At 33.3% G+C, this 26,867-nt stretch overlaps 1 protein-coding gene across 3 annotated transcripts in view; it reads left to right on the forward strand.

Annotated features, from left to right (window-relative positions):
• LOC143062724 (uncharacterized) overlaps positions 1 to 26,867 on the forward strand; it is a 141,895-nt gene that overhangs the window by 20,796 nt on the left and 94,232 nt on the right. For 2 of the 3 annotated variants that reach the window (XM_076234493.1, XM_076234494.1), the window contains 2 exons: positions 1,799 to 1,872; positions 3,158 to 3,230. In XM_076234493.1, the coding sequence (XP_076090608.1) occupies positions 1,799 to 1,872; positions 3,158 to 3,230 (147 nt within the window). Of the gene's footprint in view, positions 1 to 1,798; positions 1,873 to 3,157; positions 3,231 to 14,720; positions 14,916 to 16,235; positions 16,436 to 18,282; positions 18,435 to 26,867 lie in introns of those variants that run through there. The other variant, XM_076234495.1, reaches the window with a different exon arrangement.

The following is a 26,867-nucleotide window of genomic DNA, read 5'->3' on the forward strand; positions in this document are numbered from 1 at the left end:
ACGCTGTATTGAGTTTGGTTTTAATGGACAATTTCTGATTTACGCTTGAAAACGTGAACCTTTATTTTACCGATGTTTATACTCTTCAATACAATCAATATTTTAATGTAAACGTAAACATAAATTTGCATCTGTTCGAATCCATTATTTATTTCATATTCCGGTATGTTCATTTTTGGTTTGTATAAACGACTGTTAACGTCATAATCCAACTACGTTTTGTACGTCTATACTTTTGCGGACCATCGCACTTTAGCGTATGGAGGCATCGGACTTTAGCGTAGACCATCGCACTTTAGCGTGACCATCGTACTTTAGCATCCCCATCGCACTTTAGAGCCCTACATATATATTATCAATTCCAATACTTTTCTATCCACGGCGGTCACTGAAATATTTCTGTATACTACATACATATATACATGTACTTTAATTTTTCTATAATTTACTATAAATTCCAATAGTTTACTGGGGTGACTTCTAATATATCAGTGACAGTTTTATATAGTAATTATAGTATATATAAATAATATATGTATGTTCATAGTATACAGAAAAACAGAAAGAATAAAAATCGGTATTTGGAAAAAAGGGTGAGGGCAAAAAAAAAAGTGCCCAGTCACCTAGTACCTTTGACTTTTGATACCTCTCTTGGAATTCTCCAGTTATATTTTTTTACAGTTAACATACGCTCTATTTCCCCGCGATTTCGCGGGTGTGTTCTAGTTACTATTGGATTTTCGATGCTAACAACTCCGTCATATGTTGTCATTATTTACTTATTGTTCTTAACTGTTTTGTATTTATTAGCTCCGACAGCAACAATCGGTGATTTGATTGTCGCAAATTAAGTTTACCGGCGATGCATCCGAGGAGACAGTAAACGGGTATTTGCAACCATCAATTCCCCATTTGATGCTGTCGAAGCTTAAAATACAATATTGGTATTTTCATTCTAATGAAACTGACAGAAAACAACTACAAATCATGCATTCGAAATCTGCCATACGTCGTATGCGCTTGCGCTTACATTTTCATAGCATCATGCCATGAAAATTGGCGACGTTATCCAAATAAAATGAACCTTATAAGCGATGTTGCATAAGAACAAGGATTATATTCCCAATGACATATCAATCAAAAACACGGTTAAGTATGCCAACAGCTGTTTTCGTTTCTGTGCGATGAACAGCTTGATAGTTCCCGTTGTAATAAATTCGAAACGAAACAGATATAGAACTGGTATTGTTTCAAGGAACGCTCTTGCGAAAATCAGCAAAAGTATCTAGAACATATATTGATACTATACATTCCCCAGTACACAATAACACACATTAAATAACAAAGATAACGTAAGCAGATATAAGAAAAAGGTATATTGAGACGAGTCGCATTGTCAAATATGATTTAACATGATTTGTATGAGGGAATACAGCACGCAGCGCTCTTAATAAAAGCTGTATAATAACGTGGTTTTGTGTAACTGTTTACTTGCACGGCTTATGTATAATTGTTCTGTTCAAGTGTAACAACTCGGAAGGACTAATATGCTTGTGCATAATTCTAAAAGACCTTTTACATTTTCAACACCAAAACCATTGTATCATCGAATTTTTTTTGTATCTTGGAGGTCAAATAACGTGCTACACGTTCACCATCTCTGGATCTAACCATTTCTGTTCAATATAAAATTAACTTGAATTTAAAACATTTACCTAAAATGAAACACTTCATCCCCATGGATACATCAACGTTAATTCATTAAAATAATGCAATATAGCTTATATTCTATTTAAAGCCTTACGTCACTTCACACGATGATTTTAGTTCCTGTAAGTTAGAGGGGAACAGTGTTCGAGTGTTTGATAATTCGTGAGTAGCATTTTAATATGATATTCCATTAGACCTTTCCAATAATTATTTTTATCTAATTATAGAGCTTCCTTTCATTTTAACATAAGGTACGAAGGAACGTAAGGGAATCATGTATTTCATTCCCACGATATCACCGAATGACTTATTCCAATCCGATTAAAAATTTTCTGAATTAAATGCATCTTACATAATGTTAATGAAAAGAAAAATAGTTTATAGTACAATGCATCATTACTTTATAGTAGTTGTTCATGTTAACAATAATTATACACACATTTACGAGGGAGTTTTTCACGCATTCTTTTTGGGAATGTTTAAACCATTAACATTTAATATGAAATTCTTGGAGCACGATACTCTAAATTAAAAAACAAACTTCAGAATTATTTTTGATCTATATTTATGTATCAAAGTTAATTTTAAAAAATGATTTAAAATACTCACCCATACAAGAAAAATTGCATTGAGATAAACAAAAAAATACCATACAATAGACCACTTTCGAGTTCATCCGTCATCGGAAAAACTCGTCAATTATACGTGCCTTTGTGACGTCATTTACCAGATAGAGGGGCTCGCCTGTATCCCTGCACTATACACGTTCATCAAGCGTCTTAGTGATCGTCGTTGTGCAGGATTGACTAGAAATAAAGTTTGTTCAGTAGGTACTTAATCACAATTCCCTAATGACAGCGGTGCAGATTGTCAAATATGAGAACTTAACTTGCCGAATTATTCGTGCAATATAGCTTTATAGTTTTTCAACCACTCGCTCAACATTAAACGCACGAGTGATGTTCACTAAAACCAAAGTTTTTGACGGAAATGCATCGAACTCGAAAGTTGTCTATTGAAACAAAGTCAGTATTCATATGCGATAAATACTTTTTTGAGACGAACCCTTACAATTTACGCTCTTCTGTCGGTATCGTTGTTAACTGCAGGTGTTAGCAGTTGTTGAAATGATACGCCTATGCGGATCCAAACATACAGATATAGAAACTTTGAGAATAACTGAACTGTTGTTATATGACAATACAACAAAATATCAAGACTTTTATTTTAAAGATTAAATGTGTGAATTGCAAATTAAAGTTTGCCACAGCATACATGTTTTTTTTTCTCATGGAAAATACTGTACTTAACTTTATGAAAATATCGCCATTTATATGATAACAAAAAGCTATTTGTGTGCCTTTTGTAAAGTAATTATATCATATATCCTTCTACAATGCAAAACTGCTACAATTAGCATGTCATTGAAACACCTACTTAATTACAGGATTTTAGGTATCCCACAGGGAGAGTACTTATATTTGATTCTTTATCGAACAAATGACGTGCCTACCATGGAGGTACGTTTATTTTTGTTTACATTAATACACATCATTTTACTTTCTTAAAAATGTGTGAGTCTTTTGCCTGTTATTACCAAATCATATAAATAAAACGCAGTTCTCATGGACTATTAATTGATATAAGTAGAACTATTTATGTACACTTTTCGATATTGGATAATTTAATAATTAAAATAATTGCGTCTTATCCAACAGGACATTGTACTTATATATATGTTATAATAATTAATTGACATTGTTAAGTGTTACTTTGATGAACAACACGTATCTTGTCGGAAAGGTCATTGAGATTATATTCTTAATTTACAAATAAAATAGTTTATTTACACATTGTCAGGTTCTTTTAGAATATTTATAAATTAAACTTAAAACATTGTTAAAATGGATGTGATTTCATGTAGGACAATTGACATGTAATTGTATTATTGCATTGCGTTTATATGTAGTAGTTTTCTCATTAATCCATTAAATTTGTGTAACACAGTCTTTGACAACATATTGGACATATACATGTGTCGAAATGGCTTCTATGTCAGGTATAAAAGTTCCATTGAAGAACCAAGAAAGGATAACTAAAAAAAAAAAAAAAAAAACAATCTCAAAGGAAAACGAACAATGAGGTTCCTTTGATCCAAGGATCATAAGGTTAATTTTTCTTACTATAAGATATATTTCACATTTACCGATTATGAAAATTTAATGTATGTATTTAAAAAAGTCACTGTTTTGAGTATATTAATACTATGGAACGCCACAGCTGTATTATGTGGAACTCTGTAATTACTTTATGTTGTTTTATTATTACTTAATTACATATTTGATAATGGTGAAACCACATCGAGTAATGACAAAACCATATTGAGTAATGACATAACTATATCAAGTCAAGACGAAACCATATCATGTAATATCGAAATATCATTAAGTAATGATTATTTCATATTGAGTTATATTAAAACATCATTACGTAATGTCAAAACCATATTAAGTAAAGACAAAATATCATTAAGTAATAATAAAAAAAAATAAAGTAATATCAGAGTTCCACATAAGACAGCTGTGATGTTCCATAGTACCAGGCTTACAATTTAATACGCCAGATGCGCGTTTCGTCTATTTAATACTTATTAGTGACGCTCAGATTAAAATAGTTATAAAGCCAAACGAGTACAAAGTTGAAGAGCATTGAGGACCCAAAATTCGAAAAAGGTGTGCCAAATAAGGTTAAGGTAATCTATACCTGGGTTATGAAAATCCTAACGATTGATTAAGAAAATTTCATACTTTTGTAAACATGCATTTATAAAAAATACCATATAATTGATATTAATGTCAACACCGAAGTGCTGACTTCGGGTTGGAGATACCATCGGGGACGAACGGTTCACAAGAAGTGGCATCGACCCAGTGGTGTAAATAGTTGTCAAAGGTACCAGGCCGTACGGTGACCTAAAGTTGTTAATATCTGTGTCATTTTGGTCTGTTGTGGACAGTTGTCTCATTGGCATTCATACATCTTTTTAAAATATATACAGGCTTATAATTTAAGACACAACATGCGCGTTTCGGCTACATAAGACTCACCAGTGACGGTCAGATCAAACAGTATAAAGTACAAAGTTGAAGAGCATTGTCGACCCATACATTTTTCATGATGTATAGAATTAGTACAAATTTTTGTTTAGGGGCCACCTGAAGTCCGTCTCAGGCTTTGGGATGTCTTTACTGCGTTTAATACTCATTGGTGGCTTTCTTTTGGTGTCTGATCTTAGATCGAGTTGTTGTCTCCCTGACACATTCCTCATTTTCATTCTCAAATATAATCATAATATGGTAGTAATGGTAAAATTGAGAAAATACCCAAGTTGTATAATGGTTTCTAACAAGTTAAATTTGATATAAAATTGCAATAACTACCAAAAGGCTTATTAATATTTACCTTACTCGAAAAGAAACTATGCTTCATTATGTTTAATATGAATGATATAGTGGGATACATATATCTTTTCGAATAAGGCGTTGTTCATTATTTGGAGAATATTGTTTTGATAGCAGATCTTTTCTATTGTCTGTAAAGTTATTATATTGCATAGACACTTTATTTTATGAAAGACTGTATATTGACCTATTTAAGTTTTTTTGTAGCGGAAAGTGGGGAGGGGGGTATATCATTGGGTTTATATCATTATAGCCATGCTCATATCTACCTTGTTATCACTTTGATATCGTTACATGAACATGATAAAGAATCAGTAAAAATCTTATGACTGCAGGCATTACCTTAAATAGTGCAAATGTAAACAACGTCGATTACGGTCACTTAAACTTGTGCAATGGAGATTGTTCTTGGTTTTTGATAATGAAATGAAAAAGGACATAATCTTACTGTAAGTCCCAGATAACCGGTCCAACGATTTACAGAAAAGAGCGACGATTAAAAAAAAAAGAACCGAAAATAACAGAAAAGGACAAAAAAGAACCGAAAAGGATCGAAAAGAACATACGTATATTTATCATATAAAAACAATATATATATCCTATATTGACTCTTAAAATTCAAGAGTCTATATGAAATTGAGGGTAAATTATATGGCCTTCCAAATACCGTTTCGATCCCTAACATCACTGAAGAGACATGTATTGTCTAAATCTAGATCTGGTGTACAACAAAAATATTGACACCTTGTGTTTGTGGCATGACATCTTGGTCAGAAGTTTATCGTTTTCTGTTTAGTATTAAATTTATATTAAGATCCATATTGTTACATCTCGTGATCAATTTTATTTGGCAATCGCCAATGGCAGTCAGCAGGGTTTAAGAATATCAGTTGTTCGACCTGTTAGTCAAATGCGCTTTGTTTAAATATACTTTTTCACTTTTTTTGTCTTTTGGAAAATGTTGTTTGTGCTGTATTTAGACCCTTCTACAACGAAATGTTTTTTACATGCACAAGTATAAAAATTGCGGTTTTTATCCAATGCAATCATAGGTTTGAACGTAGTTTTTAATTTAGACTCGTTTATATTTTTTCGTTTGGGCTTGTATCATATTTCCTCTCCGGTTTATATGATCCGTTCATCCTATATTGACTCTTAAAATTCAAGAGTCTATATGAACTTGAGGGTAAATTATATGGCCTTCCAAATACCGTTTCGATCCCTAACATCACTGAAGAGACATGTATTGTCGAAATCTAGGTCTGGTGTATAAAACAAATATTGACACCTTGTGTTTGTGGCATGAAATCTTGGTCACAAGTTTATCGTTTTCTGTTTAGTATTAAGTTTATATTAAGATCCATTTTGTTACATCTCGTGATTAGTTTTATTTGGCAATCGCCAATGGCAGTCAGCAGGGTTTATAGTACGGCGGCTTTGTGAAAAATTGTGCACATCCTGCTACTAGAAATTTGGCATAGACCTTCCTCAACTATTACTTTTTGATTTCAGATAGGGAGGCATTTGAAAAAAATGTCTCACTTCCGGTAAAATTCAAAATGGCGGACACAATACTTAAATCTGCCCAATATCGAAGGCTAGTATGTGAATAGGTATTATTATTATGCTACTATCATTATATTTAGTACAAACCTTTGTTTTTTACTACTTTTGGATATATTATATAGATTAAATGTCTTTAACAACCTTACTTCCGGTAAAATCCAACATGGCGGATATTGTACTAAAATAAGCTTTTTTTTATGAAGGGTAATTGAAGTGAATATTAACGTATTACTACCATCAGTACATTGTGCAGGAACCTTTCTGTAGTGCTTTCGTGGATACAATGTATAAGACGTATATCTTTAAAACACTTATTTCCGGTGATATCCAAAAATGGCGGACATTATTATTTAAATATTCAACTTTTTTCAACATGTTGTTTTTTGTGCTGGTCAATCAACTTTTGGCTTTAAATTATCCTCAAAAGCACTAATTCTATTCTGTTGTAAATGTTTAAATACAAAATTGACACTTCCGGTAAAAATTATGGCGTAAATTTCAAAAGTAAGCTTAGTCCTCAATCCATATCTTCGATGTAGAGTTTTTGATAGATTGATTGAAACAAAATAAAATCACTAAAATTACTTAAACATTTTTAAAAGTACTACTATTTGGCCAAAAATACATTTTTATTCACGGTCACCATCACATGCACACAAGACAGTGCACGGGGGACCCGATTTTCCCCATAAACAACGCCCGCATTATTCATTCTTACATCCACAATGTACAAACTTCTAACAAAATGATGAGGCCTCAGAAAGAGTTTTTTTGAAAAGGGATTCTCTTTGTCCCTTCGCCATCCATTAGCTCCTTGACTGGGAAGCACAAGAGCTAATCCCAAGCTCGTCCCCCTAAACACCCGCCTGAGTTTATTGCAGGTTTACATGCTGGAAAAGACTAGACCAAGTTGAGAGAACAGCCTCAATTAGCCTTCCCCTTTGTTCAAATAGTTATTTTCTCGCTTCGTTAACCATGTTAGCCCAATCTGACAAGTTTGTGCGATCATACAGTAAAACCTCGCTGATTTAAGCTGACCAAATCATCATTTGTTATGTGAAAGTCACATCTTCAATTGCCATCAATGTCTCCCACACAGTCATTTTTTCCTTTCAAGCAAACAGAGAACCGCATCACATCCGGTAAAGGCATGGATCACAATAAGTGTGTGTGATCACTCATTGCCTAGTACATTTGAAAGGCCATTGATAGATATTAATCTAAAGTTTTTTGCATTCCCAAACACAATCCATAGTTCGTCTACCCCTATGTCACGGAATAGCGAAACAGTAATGACAGCATCATCAGTAACGACTGTTCGAATCATGACTCGTGTTTAACTGCATAAGACACATGCACAATGATGCTAGTGTCTGACCTGCCTCTTAATGTGAACTTAGTGCTAAGCTTGAAAAACATCATGTGGTGGATAAGATAGAATATCCTGAGCATTCGTTGCTACAACTGCCATACGCATCCAAGACATCATCCACTCCTACAGTTTCAAGGTATTTTATTAAGGTAAGGACATAATACCCAATCAACATACTCGTTAGGCCGCAAAAACATGTTAATTCACAATTGATTTCCACATTTACAAAGATTGTGGTATTGTTTCTTACGTCCAGTGTACAACCTCTTGATAAGATGAAGAGGCCTCACAAAGAGTTGTTCAAAAGGTTCCCATGGATCATATTTGTTCCTTCGCCATTCATAAGCGTCTGGACTAGTTAGCATAGGAACCAATTCCAAGATTATTACTCATTCACACCCGCCATGGTATATTGCACGCTTTGCATGCTGTAAAAGACTAAACCGAGTCGTGGGAATAGCCTCAATAAGTCTTTCCTCTTCCAAAAACACATGTTTACTGGCTTTGTTAACCCCATCTAATAATTTTTTCGATCTTACAACAAAACCAAGTATTGTTTTATCATTGGCATTATCAAATCCATATCTGGTGATGTTGGCTGGTCAATCATCATTCTAAATGTTACAGTCACATCTTCATCCATGTCACCAATGCAGTTCCTTTTCCAGCAAATGTGTAAACTCTCAATGCCTAGTGCATTTGAAAGGTCGTGGATACATATATATCTAAAGCTTTCCCCTCTTCCAAATGCAAACCAAAGTTCGTCTGTCCTTATGTCACGGAATAGCGAAACAGCAATGACATCAGCATCGACTGTTCAAGTAATGACTCAGTTAAGTTTGTGATTCACTGCATCAGACACATCCAGAAACATGGTGCTAAACTTGAAACATCATCAAGTGGTGGATAAAACTGAACATCCTGAGCATTTGTTGTTACAACTACCTTTTCCTCAAAATTTTATTGAGCAAGCGGCTGCGAATGAAAATTAAAAAGTTCTTTCCTATTGTCGTCATCTCTCAGAAAACTTTTGCCAATTTTGAGAAATTTGTTTTGACCCTGGATTCGTCCGTGTATTGCCTTTGTGATGTGACTTTAACATAAAGAATGATGATTGATAAGCCAAAATCACCGGGGTTTTACTGTAAGATCGCACAAACTTATGAGATGGGGCTTACATGGTTAACGGAGCAAGAAAATAACTATTTGCACAGAGGGGAAGGCTAATTGAGGCTGTTCCCTCAACTTGGTCTAGTCTTTTCCAGCATTTAAAATGTGCAAAAAACTCAGGTGGATGTTAAGGGGGACGAACTTGGGATTGGCTCTCATGCTACCAAGTCCAGGCGCTAATGGATGGCGAAGGGACAAAGAGGATTCCTTTTAAAAAACTCTTTCTGAGGCCTCATCATTTTGTCAGAAGTTTGTACATTGTAGATGTAAGAAAGGATGTCGCAGTCGTTGTTTATGGGGAAAACACTGCCTTGTGTGCATGTGGTGGTGACCGTGAACAAACATGTATTTTTGGCCAAAAAGTAGTAAGTTTAAAATTGTTTTAGTAATTTTGTGATTTTATTTTGTTTCAATCAATCTATCAAAAACTCTACATCGAAGATATGGATTGAAGACTTCCCTTTGAAATTTACGCCATAATTTTTACCGGAAGTGTCAACTCTGTATTTACACATTTACAACAGAATAGAATTAGTTGTTTTGAGGATAACTTAAAGCCAAAAGTTTAATGACCAGTAAAAAAAACCAACATTTTCTTTACATGTTGAAAAAAGTTGAATATTTAAATAATAAATTGATATTTCTATGTCCGCCATTTTTGGATATTACCGGAAGTAAGTATTTTAAAGATGTACGTCTTATATATTGTATCCATGAGAAGCAATAAAGAAAGTATCCTGCACAATGTAATGATAGTAGCAATACGTAAAATCACATTTCAATTACCCTCCCTAAAAAATAAGTTTATTTTAGTACAATGTCCGCCATGTTGGATTTTATCGGAAGTAGGGTTGTTAAAGACATCTTATCTATATAATATATCCAAAAGTAGTAAAAAACAAAGGTTTGTACTAAATATAATGATAGTAGCATGATAATTATACTTATTCACATACTAGTCTTCGATATTGGGCTGATTTAAGTATGATGTCCGCCATTTTGAATTTTACCGGAAGTGAGACATTTTTTTCAAATGCCTCCCTACCTGAAATCAAAAAGTAATAGTTGAGGAAGGTCTATGCCAAATTTCATGCTTGTAGCAGGATGTGCACAATTCGTCTGAAATATGCTTGTAGCCGCCGGACTATTAAGAACATCATTTGTTTGACCTGTTAGTCTAATGCGCTTTGTTTAAATATACTTTTTCACTTTTTTTGTCTTTTGGAAAATGTTGTTTGTGCTGTATTTAGACCCTTCTACAACGAAATTTGTTTTACATGCACAAGAATAAAAATTGCGGTTTTTATCCAACGCAATCATAGGTTTGAACGTAGTTTTCAATTTAGACTCGTAATATATATATATATATATATATATATATATATATATATATATATATATATATATACAAACAAGTCTAAACAAGTGACAAACCATACAATATACATGTCCACTAGATCTAAGAGTGATATAGATACAAGTTAATGCAAATATTTATATAAGTCTGAAAATTACACCAAACAGTGTTAGAGTTATATTTTATGTATGAATCATGATCCTATATGATATATAAAAATTGTTGAGTTAGATTGCTGACAAATAACAAATACATTGTGTATGAAAATAATAATATAACATCTACACACGCTTAAAAACACGTGTCTCATGTCTATCTCTAGATTCACCTTCCGTGACAAGGTAACACTACGACTATTGAAGTTATATTTTAATATAGCGGATGTGGTCGAGTGGTCTAGAGCGCTGGACATGAGGCTAAGCGATTGGTGCTGTAGTGTATCGAAGGTGTGAGTTCGAATCCCGCTGAGGGACGGACAAAAATTTGTCAGTATAAAATATAACTCTAACACTGTTTGGTGTAATTTTCAGACTTATATATATATATATATATATATATATATATATATATCATGTACTGTAGTACGCCGCTAGATTAAAACTGACGTGGAAAGGTAACACATGCCCACCGAAAGCTCTTTTTTTGAGAGCCCAGGTGGTCGTGTGGTCTAGCGGGACGGCTGCAGTGCAGGCGATTTGGTGTCACGATATCACAGCAGCATGGGTTCGAATCCCGGCCAGGGAAGAACCAAAAATTTGCGAAAGCAAATTTACAGATCTAACATTGTTGGGTTGATGTTTAAACGAGTTGTATATATATATACACGATTTTTTTATGTTGTTAACAATACCTCGAAATTAATGAATGCATAATTCAAATTTAGATTGTATATTTATAGGAATATGTAGACTTACAAAAAAGAGACAATATAACTTGTTTCTTTAGTAATATTGTTTTTAAGTATATGTATGATATGTATGCTAAATTTTCATTTATTTTTCATCAAGGATTTTAATCTTATTATTTAAAAATATGTTTATAATAAATATATTCTTCTTACCAGCACACTTGGTACAATTAAAAATCTGATAATAAATTGTTCTGATAATAAAATTTAAGACAAAAATAAGCAAAGACCCATCGAAACAACATCTGATCAACAAATTTAATAATACTTTTAGATATTTGGATGATATTTTAGCTCTCAATAATGACGACTTCAGTATGTATATTAAAGAAATTTATCCTGCTGAACTTACTTTAAATCAAGCTAATACTAACAATGACCACTGTCCTTTCCTCGATCTTGATATCTATATAACTAACGGAAAGCTGAATACTAAAATTTATGATAAAAGAGATTATTTTTCATTTCCTATCGTTAATTATCCATTTTTAGATGGTGACGTTCCCTTGTCACCATCTTACGGTGTTTATATATCTCAACTTGTACGATTCGCTCGTGTATGTAACAATGATTTAGATTTTAACGAAAGAAATTTATGTATTACTGAAAAATTATTACACCAGGGTTTTCGATATCACAAACTAGTTAAAACATTTCCTAAATTTTATCATCGGTATAAGGACACATCCGTAAATATAGCTCAACATGCAGACTTCTTATACGTTCAGGTATTTCACATCCAATTGTTGATGGAAATATTCTTTATAAAGCACAAAGGTGTCAGTAATCACCTCAAAAACTAACAAAACCTTTGAATAGACTTATTAAGAAGGGATATAGTTACGATACTGTTGTTAGGTCATTAAAGATTGCATATTTTGGCGTTAATATTGATTCACTTATAGGGTCTTTGCATCGGAACTAAACACATTTATTCAAAAACCAGTTGTTGGCATGACACGGGTTATGTTCTTCTCATATATGTTATGATGGTTTGATACTAAACCCCTAACGGGAAGGATTGTGCCTGATGTTCATATGATGAAATCATAATCTTTCAGTCAGTTTAATTGAAGTCTGGAGCTTGCATGTCAGTTTACTGCTAGTAGTCTGTTGTTATTTATGTATTATTGTCACTTTGTTTATTTTCTTTGGTTACATCTTCTGACATCAGATTCGGACTTCTCTTGGACTGAATTTTAATGTGCGTATTGTTATGCGTTTACTTTTCTACATTGGCTAGAGGTATAGGGGAGGGTTGAGATCTCACAAACATGTTTAACCCCGCCGCATTTTTGCGTCCGTCCCAAGTCAGGAGCCTCTGGCCTTTGTTAGTCTTGTATTATTTTAATTTTAGTTTCTTGTGTACAATTTGGAAATTAGTATGGCGTTCATTATCACTGAACTAGTATATATTTGTTTAGGGGCCAGCTGAAGGACGCCTCTGGGTGTGGGAATTTCTCGCTACATTGAAGACCTGTTGGTGACCTTCTGCTGTTGTTTTTTTCAATAGTAGGGTTGTTGTCTCTTTGGCACATTCCCCATTTCCATTCCCAATTTTATAAGAAGACGGTGACAACTCTGCATCCAAGTCACAATTTATAAAAGTAAACCATTTTAGGCCAAAATACGGTCTTCAACATAGAGCCTTGGCTCACGTTAAACAGAAAGCTATAAGTGCCTTAAAATGACTAGACTAGTGTTTAAAAAAAATTCACCTTAAACAGGTGCAAACAAATGCAGTCGGTTGACACCGGTTTCAATAAGCATTTTACACTTTTTAATAGTAATTTATAATTCATGGATTTTGTGGTAAAATTAATGGAAAAGCAATATTATCGTACTATAAATGTTAATCCTACCATTTAAAAAAATGTTTCGTTTGTTTATAACAGAGACATATAATACATGTATATGGGCGTGGTAATATAAAAGGTATTTTTTTCGTGTTATAAAATTGAGAATGGGGAATAAAAGACACAACGACCTGGAGGCGTCCTTCGTCTGGCCCCTAAATAAATATATATATACAAGTTCAGTGAAAATGGACGTCAAACTAAACTCCAAATTATACACATGAAACTAATAGTACAAATGATACAAGACTACGAGGCTCCTGACTTGGGACAGGCGCAAAAATGCAGCGGGGTTAAACATGTTTATGAGATCTGAACCCTTCCCTTATACACCTGTAGCCAATGCAGAAAAGTAAACGTATAAAAATACGCACATTAAAAGTCAGTTAAAGAGAAGTCCGAGTCCGATGTTAGAAGATGTAACAAAACAAAATATATATAATGTATATACACGTTCCCAAAAAATTATAAGGAACTGTTGTAATGTTCCAGCTAAATTAGCGATCTAGATTGAACAAAGTAATGTTACTTATAAATATAATTCACGTAGAAACTTTTGTAAAAAAATATCTTTTCATTTATAGACTTAAATGATTTGCAATTTGCTAATTTCCTTTGATTACTAAAAAAAGTAATCAACCTTTTCGGTTCTTTTCGGTCCTTTCCGGTTCTTTTTTTATCCTTTTCAGTTCTTTTCTGTTCTTTTTTGTAAATCGTCGATCTTTTCTGTTAGTCGTCACAACTCCTGATAACTATTAGCCAAAGCTAAAATGTAACATATGACTGTAAGTCCATCCTCCCATCATAGACAACTCTATAATTAGACTTTTTGTAATGCCAGTAGATTCGATTTTTTTTGGTTCATAAAGGTACGGTGTGAAATACAGCTCGAAATCACGTTTACTCTTTTCACCTTTGTGCTGACATGAATTATCATTGATATGGCATATTTATAAATTAACTGTGTACAAAACCTTTGAATTCTTGTAATACTCAGGCTTTTCTACCTCAGGAATAGATTACCTTAGCTGTATTTGGCAAAACGTTTAGGAATTTTGGTCCTCATTGCTCTCAAACTTCTTACTTTATTTGGCTTATTTTTTGATCCGGGCGTCACTGATGAGTTTTTTGTAGAACAGAGTCACGTCTGGTGTAAATACAAAATGTAATCCTGGTATCTATGATGAGTTTATTTTATATTCCTTCAATAACGGCCATACTAATGCTGTTTTTGGAAACCTATTCTGTTTGAAGCAGTATTTGTATTATCTCTGCGAATCTATTTATTTTCGTAATAAATAAATCTAACTAAATGTAATAGGTTGAAGTTAAACGTCAGATGAACGACATGAAAATGGTAACATGTGGTGTATTTGTTAAAGAAGGAAATGATGCTGTACAAATAGATGTTTGTGAGAAAACGACGTCACAATTTGTTCCGAAAGTAAAGTATCTATCCAAGTCAGCTGAACGAACAATTGTTGTACAGCAATCAGACAACGGGTTACGTTTTGTAGTAAGTTGATTTTTAGGTAAAAAATATTTAGCATGGTCATAAATTTATACTCTACAATTGGTTTTCACTTCCAAACCTTTATTTGTCATGTATGTTAAACTTTAATTTCATAAAGAACATATATAGTTCGCTGTTTAAAATCCATATGACCACAATTTCATGCTATACTACCTTCATCTACTTAAAAGTATCATAAATATTTCGAATAAAAACAGACACATACAGATGAAGAAACCCTTTCGATAATTTGAGCTACATACATGAAAAGGTATAGTAATTTCTGTTATACTTGTTGCTTCAAATTTGCTCACGACAAATCAAATCTTCCAACAAAATGTGTTAAATGATAATGTATTGATGCACTTTATATTACCACTGTAAATGAAACGTTAGTATTTAACAACTCTACACAACATAAACATACACTGGTCCATGTGTTCTGCAGGACAAGTCCATTCGACTTATTAATATTAAGATATAAATGCACAATGAATTGAATGCTAACATACTTTTAAATAGAGTTGAAACGATCAAGACAATACAAGTTTATTCTACTTTTTATTCAGTGTTTGTTAATCGCAAGATAATTAAGTTTGTGACTGAAGTTTATTCTGGTGAAAATGATAGACAATCAACACATAACCATGGACTAGGGAATAGTTGTATAGTTATCACAAGTCTTATTCCGACCAGTAGTAAAACCCTTGCAAAAGGGTAAGCTTTTTGGCTGGGCGGGATCTGATGATGGCCCTACCATATTGTATGTATTGTTAATATGCTCTCATCCTGACTGAACATGCATAATATATTTGCCACTGGAAGTTAGGCAACCAACAATCAATTAATCAATCATAATCATGGGGAAGGAGAAAAAGGTTAATTTATAGAACAATGCTTATCTATTTGTGTTTATATAACCATGCGTTCCCATTTGTTAATTGAACTTTTCCAAACTAGTTGTTTAAATATTTGGTGCTTTAAATTTGTTTTTTTAAGAATCAAAGTCTATTAATTACCTTTCAGTTCACGTATGTTTACTATCTTGCACATGTTACATGGCAGTTTCCCCCTCACACTTGCCCTGTGCGGTGGACAATGTTCTAATGAGAGGTTTCGTAGCTAAGATCATTGCATAAGAATTGCATTACGCGAAACTTTTCAATAGTATTACATTTCTACAGATGTCGATATGATAAGGGATTTTCTTCTAAACGAAAGAACATGTACACTTGTTTTAAAATAAAAGTTAGCCATTAATTAATATGAGATATATTCATGTTTATGAAGTATCATATGACTTTGCATTTCAATTAACTACAGATAACAGTTTTAACTGGTTCAAATATAACAGTGGACATCAACAGATCATATGTGGACATGAATGTAACTTTGTCAATAATCAATAGAGATCTTAATCCTCCTGGTGGAATATGTGGGAATGAAACTTGGTCAGACATTCCTGGTATTGGTTATGTTTCCAGCAAAGGACAAAAAAAGTCGGCGTTTTTTCAAACATGGACGTAGGTGGTTTGTTCAACTATATGATGTCTATGAATACAGTTTAGAATTACCTAAAATGCACAAACTTTCAAATTCAAATATTTAAAATAAAAAAATAATGAAATCACTAGCTAGTCAACACTAAGGTCGTGAGTTCGAGACCCGCTCATGCTGGTGCACTTGACTCCAATCTTAATTGACTAGGATTGTCAGTTTTCCTATCGAAGGTCTGTAGTTTTCGCCGGGCACTCCGGCGTCCCTCACCAATAAAAATTGTCCGCTAAGCAATAGCCGCAAAACGGTGTTTAAAAATGGCGTTAAAACACAAAAAAATCAAATTGAACCAGCAAGCCTAACAAAATTCGACGAAAGAGCAAGCAATATAGTTGTACCAAATTTAGCAGTAACCAATAACAATGAATAATTACTTAAAAAAAGGGAAAATATAGCGTATTATTTAATGAATTTGAAACTGATCTATAGAAGCCAAAATCAATTAAGATTCTTCGACATTTTATTTTGATATAAACACTAAATAAACATACTGAGTAAATCTATTCATAAAAAACCTGCTTAATTAATGTACAAAATAATAAACGACAACCACTGAATTACAGGCTCCTGACTGTAGCGGGGTTAAACTAGTTTGAAGGCACATACCCTTCCCTTATCCGGAACGGTGTAACAACATATCAACATAAGACCAAACTATAAACATCAGTAAAACTAGGTTTACCTCAGCAGTTTAATACAAATAGAATATATCAACCAAAAACATAGTGTACGCGCATTTAACATTCAATTTGACTTAGTACAGATCATATATACACGCCTAGCTAACAGACATCTGCCAATGCTCAGTTTTACTTTCTGTTCTGAAAATCGTTTCGGTAGCTTCGGTATTTGTTGTTGTGAACGTCAGAAGTATTTGGGGCAGAGCTTTTATTGGTTAACATATTAATTTTAGAACAGAAAGTAGAAGTCCAGGTCTTGAAGTCATAAAACTTTCGAGTTAGTTTTTTGTACTCGTACTTTAAAATCAACCAATCAAAATGCTGGATTTCATGTTTTGTGCAAGATTTTTGTGCTCCGAGCACTGAGCAAAGTTTTATGACTTGAACCCCTGATAGACGAAAGGAAGAGCAATGAACAGTACTTTTATAAGATGGATTCGAGCTAATTGAGAACAGACACGCTAGATACTTTTTATACCCCCGCTTTAAAAAAGGGGGGTATACTGTTTTACCTCTGTCTGTCAGTCCGTCCGTCCATCAGTCCGTCCGTCCGTCCGTCCGTCAGTCAGTCCGTCCCATGAAACTTTCGTCACATTTTTCTCAGGAACTACACATCCATCCTTTCTGTAATTTGGTATCAACATTTATATATGTCAGCCATACCGTGTGATGCGTTTTCAGATTCATCACTTGACAACTTCCTGTTTACCGAACACTTGTCTGATTTTACACATGATAGCCAAGTTGAAAATTTTCGTCACATTTTTCTCAGGAACTACAATACAAGGATTTCTGAAATTTGGTTTCAGGATTTATATAAGTCAGCTATACCGTGTGATGCGTTTTCAGATTCATCACTCGACAACTTCCTGTTTACCGAACACTTGCATATTTTTACACTATTAATATTATCCACTTGCGGCGGGGGTATCATCAGTGAGCAGTAGCTCGCAGTTTCACTTGTTTTAAAAATGAATGTATATGTCTACTTATTAAAAACTAAATAATACGCTTATTCATTATAGATCATCGTGCTTTATTATTGATAGTATTTTCTGTTGAGGGGCATATTTGTATGTTCAAGTTGCTTGGTTTCGCATGTTAAGTTACTGGCACATATATGTTCTTTACAGGTTAACCAAAGGCAACAGCTCATTCGATGCTGCCATTCCTTTTGAATCACAGAACATTATCAGTGATATTGGATACTGTAAATGTGCGTCAAATTTGGTGTCCTGTGGTACAACAATATAAAATAAAATTAATTGAAGATTTGTGTACGAAAGAGTTATTTCATTTCTCATATGTTTGCGTACATGTCAATTAGTCTTCTTTGTTTTATCTTACCAACATCATGTGTACCAATCAGTGCAATATAGTGCTAACAACAACTGAAAAGACTGAAAATAAAGGTTAAGTCTTGTTCTGAGTTGAAGTTATTTTTTCTTATCATTTCTTGATAATGCAGTACTTTTCTGATATTTGAAAAGAAATCAATTTAATTTATTGTTCTTGACAATTCAACATGTTGTTTTGTATGGAGAAATGACAATTTCTTGACAGTAAAAACAGAGACCGAATAAATCGTTATTGACTGCAATGCGGAATATGTCAAATAGACAACAATCCGATCAAAGAGTAGATAACAGCCGAAGGCCATCAATTGGTCTTCAACGCAGCCTCAGCTGGATCTGAAATAAAAATGTGGACGTCGTTGTCATACCAAAACCATGTAAATGAACTACTAGTATTATTACAAAAACCTACAAGACTCAGAAAGGCGAGAGGTTCATGACTTTGGATAGTCGCAACAATGCGGAGGTGTTAGATCTTCATCCTCCACCGATACATCTAGCCAATGAAGTATAATCATACTAACACCAATACGCACAGTAACACTCAGTTTAAAAGAGTCTAAGTCCGATGTCAGGATAGGAGAAACTGATCAAAATGACAATGATTAATAAGTTAAACAAAGGACTACTAACAGTTTCTGAAGTGCCAGCTCCAGGCCTCAATTAAACTGATTGAAGATTATGTTTTCATCATATGACAATCAAGCATAATCCCTCCAGTCGTGGCTTAAGTATCCTACCATCATAAAATATATGAGAAACATAACCCGTATCATGCCAAAAACGGGTTATGTATTTCCGATGCAAATATCCTTGAGTGAATCAATATTAATACCAAAATTTGCAATCCGTAATGATATGACAACAGTATCGTTACTATATCCCTTCTAAAAAAGTCTGTTTAAAGGTTTGGTTAGGTTTTGAATGAATTCCGCAATTTTGTGCTTTGTAAAGGATATTGCCTTAAAAATTGGATGTGAATTACATGAACATATTATTAGATGTCTGCATGTTGGTTTATATTTACAAATGTTGTCCTTGCACTGATGATAAAATTTATTTAATGTTTAACTAGTTTGTGATATCGAAAACATTGGTGTAATATTTTTTTTTATAGTAAAACAGATTTCTTTCATTTAAATAAAATACATCGAAACCAACCCAAGCGAATAGAAAATAGAACAAGGTGGGATATATAAACACCATAAGTTGATGACGAGGGAATGTCACCATCTAAAAAATTATAAAAGGTGTTGACAACTCTTCTCTTTTATCATAAATATTGATAAAGATAGCAAGATCTAGGAAAGGGAAGTGTTCATTGTTAGTATTAGCTAATACCGAATATTTATTATAAAATATTTAAATAAATCCAGGAGATGTGAATTCAGCGATTCGATATTTGTGTACAATAGACGAAAGTTAATTCCCACTCAGTATGTCTGATTATTTCTACTAAAATCGAAATTTAACAAAAAATTAAAATAATACTAAGTGACTTTATAAGTGATTTTCATAATACATTTTGAAAAATATTGATTTTAGTTAAAATGATATGTCACTTTTGTCCAATGTTCATGTATAATAGAAACCCCAATTAATTGAAATTACTCATATTATGAATGATTCCAGATTGCGTTCGCTATAAACAAATTAAAAAATAATCTATCCAATTGTCATAATAAAAAAAGCAACAAATAGTAGGTTTACATGTTGTCATTTTTTGTCATGGATTCATTAGGATAGTTCAACTATATATCAACCAGAAATAGAATTTGCATTCATCGATAATGTTTCAATAATGTCCAAGGTGAAAACATCAAAGACAAATGGTCACTGGGCTACCAGACGCTAATTGTGATAAAGTCAGCCAAAACAATATTTTCCGTTTACATTCTGTCAAATCTTTTGTCAATATAGGAAAATACACAATAAACAGCGGACACAAATATTCTCAGGGTTTGGATATGATGTTTTTTTTTGTTCATTCGTTTAAATTACACATTGAGCAAATCACGAAAAGCATGCAAGTTAATATCAAATAATTACATTAGATGCATGTTTCATTATAATACTTAATTCCGATTGGCTAACTAAACATCACGTGTTATTCCGTAAGCAGTTGTATTGCTCAATACAACTTTTCATTCATGAAACACGTGGTCCAACAATAAAGTGCACAGGTGAATTAAATAAAAAAATATATACAATATGTGTTTTCATGGTCATAGCTAAACAACGTAATTATAAGTATTGAAAGCTTCTTTTTGTAACTTTATAGGGTTGTAAAAGCGTTGACCGTGCGCACAGTTTTAGAATGAAGCGCTTCCGCGCTTCATACAAAATGTACTTCGGTCAACACTTTTACACCCCAATAAATTTACTAAAAAAAAGCATTCAATTCTTAAATTAAAGCATGAAAACCATTAAGGAAAATATGAGGTTAAAAGTAAGGCGCTCGTATAATAAAAAATACAGAAAAGTTCACGCTTATTCAGCGGAATATACTTTAAATTTACTAAATTGATTTAATTCTTCAATCTTAATTTTTTTTTAAGATCAAAATTACTGTTTTAATTCAAATTCGGTTTACCAGTTTAAATGGTTGGTTTCAGTTGAACTAAATTAAAAATCTTAATCTAATTTTTTGTCGACATTCCCCTCATCTGAATGCATAACTTAAAGTTATGCAATACAGCAGGGAAATGTATATATAGTTTGCCAAATCAAATTCAAGTTCGGTGGGGTTCGTTTTGTTGAATCTTTAGTTATCTCTGTTGTGGCTTGTGTACTATTTTATGTATGTTTTGTATTTTTTTTTAGCCATGGCTTTGTCTATTTGTTTTCGATCTATTAGTTGGAAGGTCCCTCTGGTATCTTTTCATCTTCTCGTATACCCACTGGTTATCTTAAAAATAGGGCTATAAATGTTTTTTTAAGTGTTCAATAGTTTTGTTTTAATTGTCTTGAAAATTGGAATTTCCGGGATAGCACTATAATACGATGTAATTAACCATTTAAAACTTCTATTTTTTTTTTATTTTTTGGCTCTTTCATTAGGGTCCTAATTGAGGTAAAAAAATCTGTTTTTTCCGATGATAAAAAAGTATTTCATGACTTAATCTTTGTAAATGTAAACATGGTCATAAAACATCAACTATTTATAGGTGAAATGCCATTTTGATGAATCTGTCATCTGCTGCTCAAGAACTATATATTCTATATTTGAAAGTTGCTTTCCAATGATCTCCAATGTTCTGCTTGGCAGAAACTATTTTAAAATGAAGCAAAATGTCATGTAATACGATATATGATGGAAGATGTTCATAGATTTGACGCGCCGAACTCATTTTTTTTAATAGACAACATTCGAGTTAGATGCATTTCCGTCGAAAAATTTGGTTTTAGTGAACATCATTCGTGCGTTTAGGGGCATCGTCACTTAAGTTCCAACGGTGAGTGAGTGGTTGGAAAACTATATAAAGCTATATTGCATGAATAATTCGGCAAATTGAATTTTCATAATTGTCTTTCAACACTGTTGTCATTAGGGAATTGTGATTAAGTACCTACAAAACAAACATTATTTCTAGTTTATCCTGCACAATGACGATCACTAAGACGCTTGATAAACGTAAATAGTGCAGGGATACAGGTGATTCCCTCTATATGGTAAATGACGTCATAAAGACGCGCATAGTTGACGAGTTTTTTTCAGGTGACGAATGAACTCGAAAGTGGTCTATTAATTCATAAATTACACACATTACACACAGGTAGATTTGCTCTTTCTGCTAGCTCTCCATTGTAAATATAAATTAATGTCAGTCATAAGGGAGACAACTTTTTTAGGGTCAACTACGGAAATTGGCAAGTAGCCTATTCCTTGATTTATTTATAATATTACCATGGAGTACTGCAAAACTTAACATCATGCATACATTCTATGCATCAGTTAAACCAGATAGTAAAAGATAGTTAGTCCTTGCAGTCTCATCGTGTCGGTAATATTGCACAACTAAAATATTTACAAGATAACAGACATTTTTTACATTTTATTTGCATATTCAAATGATTAGCAAGACATTTTTTTTTTAAATAATTGTGAAGCGATCCTTTTTTATGTTCTGACATGGCAAACATTTAATAGTTTCTATTTAATTTATTCGGTATCGCTTGATTTTATTCCGTATTTCTTGCTTTTCATTCATTTTCTCAATGACTGTGCTATTTTCAACTGTCTTGTTTATCCTTTGGAATTTTTCTTCTAATGATTATATAAGGTGCATAACTTTTTCAACAGTAGTACTAGAGCCAAAAATTTGTAGGACAAATATCAGGGAACCAATACCAACTTAACTTCAAAAATTAAGGTGACAACTTTTGCACTTGGCATAATTGCAAATTTGTCCCGTAGACGGGTAAACCTTGTTTATATTTCAAAGTTTCACATTCGATTAACTCAAAAGATGAGGGGGGAAAATACCAGAGGGACAGTCAAACTCACAGATCGCAAACAAACAGACAAATAAAAGAACACAAGACATGAACAACATAAAAAACTAAAGACAACCCCCACCAAAACTAGAACGTGATATCTGGTGTTCTCCGGAAGGGTAAGCAGATTTGATCCACATGTTGCCCCCGTGGTGTTGCTCATTCTAATACAAACCCGGTAAATAGTCCAATTCGGTAGGTCACATTTGTGAAAAGAGAAAGGGGGGGGGGGGGGTAGATTGTTGTTTCGACATGAGGAACATATGCGATATCACCTGTGAAACACCTATATCAAAGTGTTACGGTTAGAGAATTCGTTTATACGATGGATATTGCAATTACGTCTGGTATCACAAAAGGCAATAGACAACTTTCGAGTTTGATGCATTTCCGTCAAAAACTCTGGTTTTAGTGAACGTCATTTGTGCGTTTAGGGGCGTCGTCACTTCCGTTCCAATGTTGAGCGAGTGGTTGGAAAACTATAATTCTATATTGTACGAATTATTCGGCAAATTGAATTCTCAAAATTGACAATTAGCATTGCTGTCATTAGGGAATTGTCATTAAGTACCTACAGAACAACCATTATTTCTAGTTTATCCTGCACAATGACGATCACTAAGACGCTTGATGAACGTAAATAGTGCAAAGATACAGCTGGCGACCCCCTCTATCTGGCAAATGACGTCATAAAGGCGCGTATAATTGACGAGTTTTTTCCGGTGATGGATGAACTCGAAAGTGGTCTATTGTCATTGTATGATGGCTTATCATGTGAAACGACTAATTACACGAGTTAAACGAGAGTATCACGACGTGTGTCAAAATAGAGCAGGAACTGATACCCATGTAGTTTTTGTGAATTTTGTTTTTTTCGTAGTTATCGTTTTGGCCTCGTTTTCGGATAGCATTGTGTTATTAACCAACGATGAAAGTTGAGTTACGAAATGATATAACATTAAATCTTAATAAAAATTAAAAAAAAAAGATAAACATGTATAATACATGCACCAAGTAGTACTTAATCTCAAATATCAGGATATATTCAACAATTTTTTCAGTATTCAATAAGAGTTAAAGCTAATGATTTACTAATAATATTAACAAAGAATTGCAATTTTTTGTTTCATTTTATTTCAAAAGTGAATACTTTTTTTTTCATATCTATTTATACATTATAGAGAAACATATAAGTACATATATAGAAATATGTTCCATGCTAGTTATAACTTTTCTCTGTCAAATTCTTCAAGACTAATAATTCCATCTTTGTCTTCGTCCATGATTGACCAGTGATGAAACACAGTCGCGTTGTCCGTTATTTGCCTCTGTTCCAATGCTGTAGTGAACTCAAACTGTTCCATCATTCCATTCCTACAGAAAAAATGGTTAATTTAAGTATCTTCAAATCAGTTTCAGCTTGTTATAAGTACTGGTTTAACTAACTATACAATCAGATTTAGCTCTCTGTAAAACCGAGTTTAACTGTGAGAAATGCCCGTACCAAATCCTGATTATGACAGTTGGTTTCCATTCGTTCCGTTAGTTGATAATTCCTAACTTTTGGTTATGTCATATTTTATGGGCTCTCCTTTTTGGAGTCTCGTATTTTGTTAATACTTTTTAAAAAGGTATAAGAACGAGATTAAATATTCACATATTCTTGTAAACCTATCTAGGTACCTTGGAAATTCAGTCAGGCATAACAGCTGCTGTCAACAAAATACTACGGCGTTTCCAAATAATATTAACAGGACCAAAACGAATAAAAAGAACAAAACTTCATACTTCAAATTTACCATTAAACACCGCTATTTCTTTGAGATAATTAAAATCAAAGTGGCACGCAAATAACAAAATATGCGGAATAACATTTAGTTCATTAAAACCATTTTCATTATCTCAAGATTATTAATGCCAATTTATCACTTTTTTTAATCTTGATTTGTGTCGTTTTAAAACTTTAGAAACAAAAAATATAGCACAATGTATCCCAGTAAAACAAATATTGGTTTGATTCAACAAACGATTAAACCACACATATAACTTGACTACTTGATGTATTTAGACTAACCAAATGACAAACACGCACCTGTACATTTTTAAAATCCGTATTGTCATCTAATTGGTTGCGAATACAAAACATTTGGTTCTGAAAGGTGTCTTACTAAATCTATGTATTTAAAGCACGTCTTATTTTCTTCTACCTAGGATAGTACTCTCATATAAATATGTTTTATATCAACACCTTTGATACAAAAAAAGGTAGTTATACAAATACGGATATTTCTTAGAATTAACGATCATTCTTTAAAAGTTACGGTCATTTTTTAGAAATTACGGTCATCCTTTACAAATTACGGTCATCTTCTAACCAATTACGGTCACCTTTGTTATGAATTGTTGATTCTGTTACGGTCATCTCGATTGTGATTTACGGTCATCTTAGCGATTTTTTCAAATCGAATTTCCTGTTTCATGCACATTTCTCGGAAGTAACTTGTGATTTCCGTGTGAATCTTTTATAAATTTACATCGTATCAATGTCTCCTTTGTAAAGAAAATGATATATAGAAACACTGTAACAGACAATACAGATACTGACCTATTTTTTCATCCGACATCTTGGGATGACCGTGAATGCAGTTACGGTCATCAGCTTTACCCCAGTTATCATGTAGTCTTATAATAAACATGTATCAAATATATGGATTAATTATTTGTCTTCCATTTCTTTTAATGTACCTTTTAGCTTTCTCTAGTAAGAGAAGTGGAAGTTTTGCTTAATTTTACGTTTGACAATTTCTTGTAAATTGAAAGCGGTAAGATGTTGACTTTTAAATTGTACTGTCTTACCTTGTAATTTGAATGATGTAAAGCAAGCATTTTCTTTGATTTCCGTTTTTCTGTTTACTGCTCCTACGAAGTAATTTTCTCCGTCCGATTCGCATGAATAATTTTCATCTTATCCGTGAACACTTTTCGAAAACTTTGATTTACAGAACTTCTGATAGTGATTCGGTTTTTTGCATTTATAGCACTTTTTACCGTATGCAGGACAGTTTCTTTTCTCGTGAGTTGTTCCGCACTTTCCACAACGAGTTCGACTCTCGCTTCTCGTGATCTCGTCTGCTCGGACCTATCTTTGCGTAGTCTTCATTGTGGTTATTTCTTTTGTGTTGAGTTTTCCTCCTCAAAACGTGTACTTGTTCCTCCTCATTCAAAGTTTTTATCTAACGTTTGGATTCTTCATCTGCTCGGCATGCAAGTATTGCCTTAGCAAGTGTCAACTCGTCATCCCTAAGTAGTCTTTCCTTTACTCTTTCAGAGTTAGTTCCACACACAACACGATCTCGTACGAGTTCTTCCGTGATTGCTCCGAATGCACAATTTTGAGTCATGTTTCTTAAATCCGTTACGAATTGATCTATCGATTCTGATTTCCCTGTACTCTTGTGTTGAACTTGTAACGTTCCATAGTTACATTTTTACGCGGAATGCAATATCTTTCAAAATGCGTGAAAAGTGGTGCAGTTTTGCCTTTGTCTCCTTCCTGGATTTTAAAGGTATTGAATATGTCCCTAGTAGTCGTTGTGTTTCTTTTTTGTCTGTTGGAGCCGGCATTTCTTTGATAGCCCGTATTTTTCCTCATCGGGTCTTACTCCATCTGCGCTTAGAGTGTGTCCTAAGTACGTCACCTCTTTTACTCGAAACTTGCATTTTTCGGCATTTAAAGTAAGTCCAACCTCTTGACATCTGTTGAGAACTGAGCGAAGTCTATCATCATGTTCCTTTTGCTTTGTTCCCCACACTAGAATATCGTCGATATCAGTTTCAACTCCTTTTAAGTTTTCAAACAATTGTGA

The sequence above is a fragment of the Mytilus galloprovincialis genome, chromosome 2, assembly GCF_965363235.1.
Source record: "Mytilus galloprovincialis chromosome 2, xbMytGall1.hap1.1, whole genome shotgun sequence".
NCBI classification, from domain to species: Eukaryota; Metazoa; Mollusca; class Bivalvia; order Mytilida; family Mytilidae; genus Mytilus; species Mytilus galloprovincialis.